Source organism: Seriola aureovittata, chromosome 11 (assembly GCF_021018895.1).
Source record: "Seriola aureovittata isolate HTS-2021-v1 ecotype China chromosome 11, ASM2101889v1, whole genome shotgun sequence".
NCBI classification, from domain to species: domain Eukaryota; kingdom Metazoa; phylum Chordata; class Actinopteri; order Carangiformes; family Carangidae; genus Seriola; species Seriola aureovittata.
The window spans coordinates 19,334,120-19,343,445 of record NC_079374.1 but is presented as its reverse complement, the minus strand read 5'-3'; the positions used below and the strand labels follow the sequence as shown (position 1 = coordinate 19,343,445).

The 9,326-nt window shown below is 40.4% G+C and overlaps 1 protein-coding gene across 1 annotated transcript; it reads left to right on the top strand.

Moving 5' to 3' along the window:
- Positions 1–5,735: 5,735 nt before the first annotated feature.
- On the top strand, positions 5,736–7,864 carry cxcr4b (chemokine (C-X-C motif), receptor 4b). The gene is made up of 2 exons (XM_056388436.1): positions 5,736–5,865; positions 6,172–7,864. The coding sequence occupies exons 1-2, from the start codon at positions 5,860–5,862 to the stop codon at positions 7,300–7,302; spliced, it is 1,137 nt and encodes a 378-aa protein (XP_056244411.1). The 5' UTR covers positions 5,736–5,859; the 3' UTR covers positions 7,303–7,864.
- The last annotated feature ends 1,462 nt before the right edge of the window (positions 7,865–9,326 follow it).

Here is a 9,326-nt window from a genome sequence, read left to right as displayed (position 1 = left end):
AACTCATTAAGAACGTGATTGTAATTCCTATTATGGCAGGTCTCTGATGCGCTCAGGCTGTGACAGTTATATGACCTTGTTTGTTTAAGGAAACCTGAAAGGAAAAGGTTGTTGATCTGAACCGTCATGCAAATTAATACGCTCAAATCATCTGAGCAAGTTTGCGTTGCGTTTGTGTAATGAATATACATGACAGAAAAGTGGAGGCGTTTTTTTTTTTTTTTTTTTTTTTTTAAATACTGTTTAATACTGTTGCAAGGCAAAAACCACAGTGGAGACGTTGGTGCAAAAGGAAAGGGAACCCCGCTTGCATTTATCATGGACTCATAGAAAACACCCTTCCTATGCAACAACTAGCTGCGTTTCTCAACCAGCCTTGTGGCTTGCTTTGGATCTGTGCCACATGAGGATATATATTTCTCCACTCACTGCTCGAGGGCAGTGTCACCCATATCGGTTTTTATTGGTTCATGCCCTGTTGTCTAATTCTGCAGGGAGTCTATGTCGGGACAGGCAGCAGCAGGATTCTGGGTAATCAGTGTGAATATGTTCTGGAATTAAAAAAAAAAACAAAAAAAAAACGCCTGCTTCCAGTTTTTGCCCACCAACGTTGTCAGACTAGTGGCTGAGGAGTAGGCTATGCTTGTTAGTAAGTAAGAAAAACTGAAAATAAATCTCTTTGGCCTCATTTTTAAGGCAAGACTCTTTCTGTATTTACATCTTGCTGTGACTCCAAAATAACTTTGACACTAAAGTAAGTCAGAAAGCTGAATACAGCATAATCTAACTATGGATATCCACTTAATTCTTTTTAATCGGACTCCAATAAGAGTGTGATTATCATTCCTTGGTGCACAAAAAGGCTGTTGAAAAAAAACAGTGGTTAATTATGACATTTTATACACAAGTTAAAACTGAAACCCGGGAGTGAACCTGCATCCATCCGCTTCTGAAGACAGAAATTTTTCATACAGAATATCCCTGAATGGACTGACATCGCTTCACTCTAGATTGTAAAACATTAAAACACAGGGTACTGAGAGAAGGAATGTCATTTCCATTGAGCTGCAGGCAGAGTTTCTGCACACCCCGTGTAATTCATAATGAAATCACAGGGGTATTGTGACCTTGACTGAGGTCAAGGAAGGAGTTTTTAAAAGGGCCAGAAACACTTGCAGCCCTGCAGCAAAGTAGGAAGTTTAAGAGGGTGCCATTCAAAGATAAGGAGCGAGCTTTGTCCTTAAAGTGGCTCTATTGTTTAAATGTAAGCTCTTTCTTCAAACACAAACATTTAAGCGAGCCAGCAAACCGGATGCCTTTACAAATATTTTCTCTGTGTGTAAATATAATCATCAATATTTATCTGTGCCAACTTTGTAAAAAAAAAAAAAAGGAAAAATCATTTCCACTGGTGCTGACAGCTCCTACATGTCACTCAAATCAAGCAAAGATTCTTTGTGAGATTACGGTCCCTATACTGCACAATATCTGCATTAATGGTTAAACCTCTGTGATAAGTTGTGTATCAGAGTATCATTTTGTGGTGTCATGTTTTACTCACTAGGGCTTGATTTGTCTTGTCTCGACACAAGACAAAACCCAAACAAAAGCTCAGAGGGAATGAAGGATAAGTCTCTCATCTTGGCTGAGGACCGCAGACCATCCCCCCACCCCCCACCCCCACCACCGTCAACCAACCTTCTCCCCTACACAGAGTTGTACACATCAACCATGGAGAGGTAGAAAAACAAAGGCACCCTGAGAGAGCCTTGACTGATAGATAGATAGACAGAGCAGTTATGCATTCCAGGGTGAATAATGAACATAACTGCGTACAAACATGCAGGAACATTCAGATCATCTGAAGTCATCTTCAAAAACAGCAGATTCCACACTTCACCCCCCCCCCAGGAATATTACAGAAGTCATTGTACTTAATGAAGAGGCAAAAATACAAGATACAGAACAGATTAAATATTGCATCATTATCCTCACTGCCATGTACAGGTTCTTTATATGACTCTGTACATGACAGTGAGGATAATGATGTGAGGGGAGCAGTGTCTGATGGAACAAACTACTCTCATAAGTAGAGGATGTTTTTGTTGAACCGAATCAAAGTGTTAGTGAAAAGAAGCGCCACAACTATCGCAACAGACTTAAAACCTCCTCTCACTGTTACACAATGCAGTCTACAATGCACTGACAAGCACGCACAGTTGTGCACACACTGAGTTGAAATACACGTGAACCACTATTCAGTGCTCGGACAAGATTAAAGGTATTTGATTTGCCCAAAACCTTTTGTGCATATATGGCTGACACCCAGAGTCAGTTTCAACAACAAAGGCTGGATTTTATTTTTCTATGTGGTGATTTAAAAAAAAAAAAAAAGAAAAAGTGAAGGTGATATTTGAGCAGAGGTATCATTATGAAAAATGATCCCGTGCCAAGTTGCTGAGGGGGGCCAGGATGAGTTGGAACTGGAGGGCTGGTGTTGACTGAACAGCACTGCTCATTCTTCTCTTTATCTCACTGGCATTCTTCTGCTTCATTTCAATAGCCATTCTTCAGCGAAGAGCCTCCTTCGCTGTCGTTCACACTTTTTGTGATTTGTATTCTAAGTGGCTCACAGATCTTTTGTATTCCGGGCCGATAGCAATCTGAATCCTCACGCTGACGGTGAAGGCTGCAGATATCCTGCTGAAGCAAAAAAAAAAAAACAACACAAAACAAAACAAAACAAAACAAAAAATGCTCCTATTTATTATGAGGAGTGAAATCTCTTTTGTGGAAATTTTACCAAACGAAAAGCTCCATGTGCAAACACACTCCACACACAGGAGATGAAAGGTCAGCTGAAAAAGGGGATTGATTGTAGTGCATTGAACTTTTTTTTTTTTTGTCCTTTTTGTCTCAATACATTTGTTCCAAGTTACAACATCATTTCAACATTTAACCAAAAATCTCTCAATACTGCCTGATGTTCGATTGATGCAGGATCTTCTTTAAATAACACAATATATAAGAATAAATAACAATATGCTGGAATTGGTTGTGTTTTCTTGTAAAAGAACAAATAAATTCATACGTCCATGATCACTGCATGGTTGGTGGTTATTGCTTTGTTTGTTTAGTTTAGTTGAATTGTGTTGTGAAATTGTCAAAGAATGTTGTACACAAATAAAAAATAAATTGATGCAACGCCTCACAACTGAATCATTTCAAAGATACATTACACTAGATTTAAAAACAGCCTTGGGAAATAGGAGAAAATACTGTAGTTTTTAAAAACATGCCAAGGCTTCTGAAGAAATACTTTTGACAGCGTCAGAAAAAAACCTGCATCAGTGGAATTCCCCTGTGTAGTGAAAGTGATTTGCAGAATGTGAAATATAAAATGTATGTAATTCAGATGAAATCCAGGAGTTCTGCTCTCAGACAGATAACAGAGCAACTGTCTGTGTCTGAATGCCATTGATAAGAGCATCATACCAATACAGTAGCCTTTCTCTGAGCTGCAGATTCCCCCTCTTCCTCTCCTCAGGAGTCTGACTGCAGGCGGATCTGAGGACACCAAACACACAGGATTAGTCTACCATCACTTTGATAAGGCCAACTGCAGGATTATTACATTCATTTAAATCCAGTGACGTGTTATTAACATGTCTGTGAAAGCTGAATTATTGCTTACAATTAGATTATTAATTCATGAATGTTGTGTTATTGTATTAGATAATGTAATCAATGAGCCCTTCATTTCTTTTGTTTGTTTTTTTTTTGATGTGGTGTTTCAGTACTGCAGTTTCAGCAGATTACCTATAAATGAACCTGTGTGAGTGTTTCTGCGGATGCCTCACATGCTGACTACCCTCATTCTAAAGAAAATGAAAATGAATGAAAAAATACATAGTTTCCCTCTCACCAGGGAATTTTAGTCGCACCAGGTGTCATTTGTGTGCAAAACAATATTGAAAAGCATCATGAAGTGGCTACAAAGTGAATGCCAAAACTACTGCGATCATATGCAAATACTCTGCATGGGACATTATATTCCGTGAGAACATAAAGCCAGTCACTACTGTTCAGCGCTACTCAGAAAAGACACGTAACCACAACACGAATGGCAGTGGTTCTGATAAGCGCCCTATAGTCTTCATTGCTTTTATGACAGTTGAGTGCCGATGTTTTTAAACTCAGTTGTGAGCTGTGCTGAGTTTGAGGGGTTTTCAGGCCATAGGAAGTCATAAAGTGCACTGTACCTTTGACAGAGTGCCTTCAGTTGCTAAACTTTAACTGTCCTCAGACATTGTAAGAATATTCAGATGAAAACAGTTTTCAGTGCTTGAAATGTTGCAAATATATTGTCAAACAAAAGGCAACAAAAAATGCACCTCAAGATGTAATTGCTAATGCAATAAAATGTGGTGATGTCTTGCTGCTTTCCAAATATTATGTTGTCATGCAGCTTTCGGACAAGGAGGTCGACATCAATTGAATCAGTGGTGCAGATCATCTCATTGAATCTATCACTTCTCTCATATATCAAAGACACGAAGTAGTATTTGCATGCCACATCGAGGATATTCAGTTTCAGACAACCGCCAGCGGTGTCTGATAGGAGGGCGTGGAGTTTCGCTCTCAACCTTAACTGAAATCAGAAAGGGCCAGTAAAATCTGTATGAGAATGAGTGTTCAACACACTGAGGCTCGAGATCTGTTTTACAGAAATCCCACCACATTACAGGGCTTGTGGTTCTTTTCAAACCCACTGGGGGTCATTTGGCACTTGAGAGCACAGACATAACAGCACTTGAGAAGTGACAGGGTGTGTGCAAAGGTGAGGACAGACTGAGACATCAGCTGATGAAAACTGTCATCAGACTGAGTAATAAAGTGATTTGTACAGAGGAATATGGGAGAAGACCCTGAACGACCGATCTAAATGTCAGTGCTCGCTTCATGTAGAATGAGGAGGGAGGTGCAAAATGTGAGGCAGCTGAGTTGATATATAACCAGGAAAGCATGTGTAAACCTACAATTTCTCTAATTTTACAGGGGGGGACATGTGTGAGGACTTAATATAGTATATAGTATAGTAGTCAGCTGTGGTAACACCTGCATTCAGGGATCTTCAGCGCACTTCATAATGAGTTAATAATATGATCATACTCCACTCAGCATACAGTTTAAATGTGTTGTTTTAATACTTTAACTTCACTAGCAACAGTGTTGTATTAATTCAGGGTGTTCTGTGATCTGGTGTTTTTCAGGATGTTTGTATATCAGGCTGTTCCTCCCTGAATGTGTCATGGGATTAGAACAGTTTGAAAAGGTCTTAACTTCCTGTTGTACCAAAAACACAACATGAAGAAATTTAGATTTTTAAAGGAGAGCAAAACTTATTTTGCTCAACATTTAAAATAGTAAGCCGTTTGTTATTAAATTGTTTGTTACAGTGGCCAATTAATAATGAAATACTCTCACACAGCCGTCCTCCTCCACTCTGTCCCCAGACGTTTGCTTCAGCCTCGCACGTTTTTTTTTTTTTTGTGGTGAGGAGATAACGGACAGTTTGTTTTGTTTTTTAAAGACAAGAACTTTCACAAACTGATTCAACCACACAGGCAGAGCACTTGGCTTTATACTCAACCCGTTTTGGGAAAGAGCTCGTAGTGATGCTCCTCCTCCCCGGGGAGGGGTCTGGGCTCAGGCGGTATTTATGTTTGAGTAGTTTGCAGTAGTAGTTTATTTCAGAGACTAACTGATCACCCAGCTTCACACGCGGAGACAGACACACACACGCACACACACAGACGCACACCGGTCATAGCGTTGCTTTTTCAAAGAGTGGTCAACATGCAGGTGAGTCTTTCTTTCTTGTTACTTTTCTAAGCTATTATCTGACATTTCTGTGTGTTTTTGCGTGAGGCTGTTTAATTGTAATTTATGTAGATATAGTTTATCATCGTTCACCCGTGTTTTAATTCACCATAATCTTACTTAGTGTCTACTTTTAAATAAATGTCTCCAATGGTAAAAATTAGTGGAAATAAATCAAACTTTTGACAACCCCGAACTTTTTTTTTTCTTTTTTTATGTCAAGTAAAGTGAACAACTACCTAGAGCCGAAGAGTTTTCTAACTTTGCTCTTATTTCTTCTCCTTTCAGTATGAATTTGACCTGAACTTCGACATGTTTGAGAACAATACAGACAACATCTCAGAGGAGTCTGGAGACTTCGATATGGATTTGCAGGAGCCATGTGACACTGCTCTGAGCAGCGAATTCAACAAGATCTTCCTACCTACAGTTTACGGAATAATATTTATTCTGGGAATCATTGGCAATGGATTAGTCGTTGTTGTCATGGGCTACCAGAAAAAGGTCAAAACTATGACAGACAAGTACCGGCTCCATCTCTCTGTGGCTGACCTCCTGTTTGTCCTCACGCTGCCCTTCTGGGCCGTGGATGCGGCCAAAACCTGGTACTTCGGAAGTTTCCTCTGTGTGTCTGTGCACATGATCTACACAGTCAACCTGTACAGCAGCGTGTTGATCCTGGCCTTCATCAGTCTAGACAGGTACTTGGCAGTCGTGCGGGCCACTAACAGCAATGCCACAAGGAAGCTGCTTGCGAGCAAAGTGATCTATGTGGGTGTGTGGCTGCCTGCAGTCATACTGACTGTACCTGACATGGTGTTTGCCAGGGAGCAAAAAGGAGGGTCTTCAAACATGCTCTTCCTAGATGAAAGCATGGAGACTACAGAGTCCAGGACCATCTGCCAGCGCATCTATCCACAGAAAACCAGTCTCATATGGACAGTGGTTTTCCGCTTCCAGCACATCCTGGTAGGCTTCATACTGCCCGGCCTGGTCATCCTCATCTGCTACTGCATCATCATCGCCAAGCTGTCGCAAGGCGCCAAGGGTCAGGCGCTGAAGAAGAAAGCGCTGAAGACCACGGTCATCCTCATCCTGTGTTTTTTCTCCTGCTGGCTGCCCTACTGTATCGGCCTCTTTTTGGACACTCTCATAATGCTGAACGTGGTCCCTTCCTCTTGTCAATTGCAACAAGCGGTGGAGAAGTGGATTGCTATCACTGAGGCGCTGGCCTATTTTCACTGCTGCCTAAACCCCATCCTGTATGCCTTCCTGGGAGTTAAGTTTAAGAAAACAGCCAGGAGTGCACTGACAGCCAGCAGCAGATCCAGTCAGAAAGTGACTCTTATGACTAAAAAACGAGGGCCGATCTCATCCGTGTCAACTGAGTCTGAGTCATCAAGTGTTTTGTCGAGTTAACAAACACAAGAGTCTGTGACTTGATACTCTCAGGAGAGAAAATAACTAAGCTTTAATTTTAAAGAACTTACTACATTTTGTACAGATGTAAAAACAGATTTTTTTTTTTTTTTTTTTTATACTTTTTGATTTGTTTGCCTTGTGTTCTGCAAGTGTGTGTATTGTGAGGGTTTTAATTGCAAGTTGTAAATTGTACGTTTTATGTTCCACAAAGCCGATTGTATCCTCAGGCAGTGCCTCATTTCCATCCATTCAGCTTTACAATCAAAGTCCATTTTCCCTGTTTTCATCTTTACCACAAGTATTGCTGTATCAAAGCTCAGGCGTACAAGTGCCCGTGTCTGTTTTCAGGGATGGTCGCTGCTTTTGGAAACCTGTACATAGTTCTGTAGCATTTGTGTGTTCGCACTTAAGTTGTGTGATTATCTGAAAGCTATTATTTATTGCTGTCTTATCACTGGAAGTTTTGTAAAAGAAAGAAACTGCATGCTGCTTTTTTTACCATTTGAATTTTTTGTGTTGTTTTTGTGTGTAAAAATAAAAGATTCAGTGCTTAACATAATGACAGTGTGGTGTGCATTTTCACCTAAAACCAGCTCCTCCTCCCCTCAGGGGTTGGGGGATGAGGTGTGTATGTGTGTGTGTGGGTGTGTGTGTGTGTTGGGAGGGGATCGGTGGGGGAGTAGGGTTCTCCTAACACAAATGTCTCCACCTGATCGGGCTGTAAAGCAAAGCAGAGGGAGGACTGAGTAGACAGACCCTGTAATTGCAAGAACATCTGTGCACTTTTACATCTTAAGCACCCATTACACAAAGGCTAAAATCTTCTGTTATAATTAGCACCCATATGGCTGCTTAACAAAGAAAATACCATGTTAAGTTCCCCTTTGACTTCTTTTTTCAATTTGTAAGAAATACTGCTTCCATTATTTTTGGCAATAAAGTTCTATCCTCATTCTCTTCCCAGAATAGGGCAATGGGTCAACCCAGACATTCCCTGACTCAGACACAGACACAATACTATTCAGAGCGCAGGTTGCAAGTGCAAATAGGCACACATAGTCTGAGGATTCATGCAAATATATCACTGGTAATAAATGTGTTGGAACTATATAGTGACAGTGAAAGACATAAAAATGACAAGTGTGAACACACAGTCCTCTCAGTCTCTCTTTGGACACTGCTTTACATGCTGGGAATTTAAGTTCAAGTTGGAGACCAAAGGAAGCTCGCAACAATAGATGTCAAGGAGAATGAAGTCGTCAAATGGCCGCTGTGCAGTGCAGTGTTGGCATCCATTCAAGACTCCAATGGAGATAAATTTCCATTTCTTTACATGTAAAACATGTGTAAAGTGCCCCCATCAAGCCACAAGGTTAATGGTTATTTTGAGGCTTTGGTCTCTTGCAGTGAAACAGGATAAAACAAGAGGTGCTTTTTCAGTTGGAAATGTTCCCAAATGAGTCAGAATTAGCATAAGAGCCATGCTGCCTCCCGATGCAAGGAGAGATTTGTGATTAACACTTCACTCTGCTCAAATGAATCCTCTTCATATGCTTCTTCAATTCTCATCAAGAAAGCTGTGTTGCTGGAGAAGGATTGGATTTCACATTGTAGGGCTACACAGTAAACTGATATATGGGAATGTAATTGACCTAAATCAAATATTACTTATAGTGCACTGTAAGTGGTCAAAACCTCAGAAAAGGATGAATGCAATAGTCAAGATGACAGTTCATAAACACGCAAAGAGATGATTATGCCATATATATATAATTTTTCTCCAAATTCTCACAGAGAAGTGCACAAAACACCTGTGGTAATTCAAGAAGATCGTCTTTCAATCATTCTCAAAGCTCATGTTCTCTTTGTGTGAGGAGCAAATATATTACTCAGTCACACACATCTCTAATACTGCCTTCCAGGGATGTTTATTGTAGATATACTAATCCTGAGCATGGGAATCTCATGATCCTGTAGCCATCATCTCTTGCAAAACAACAACATCATCTTCCTGTCCAATG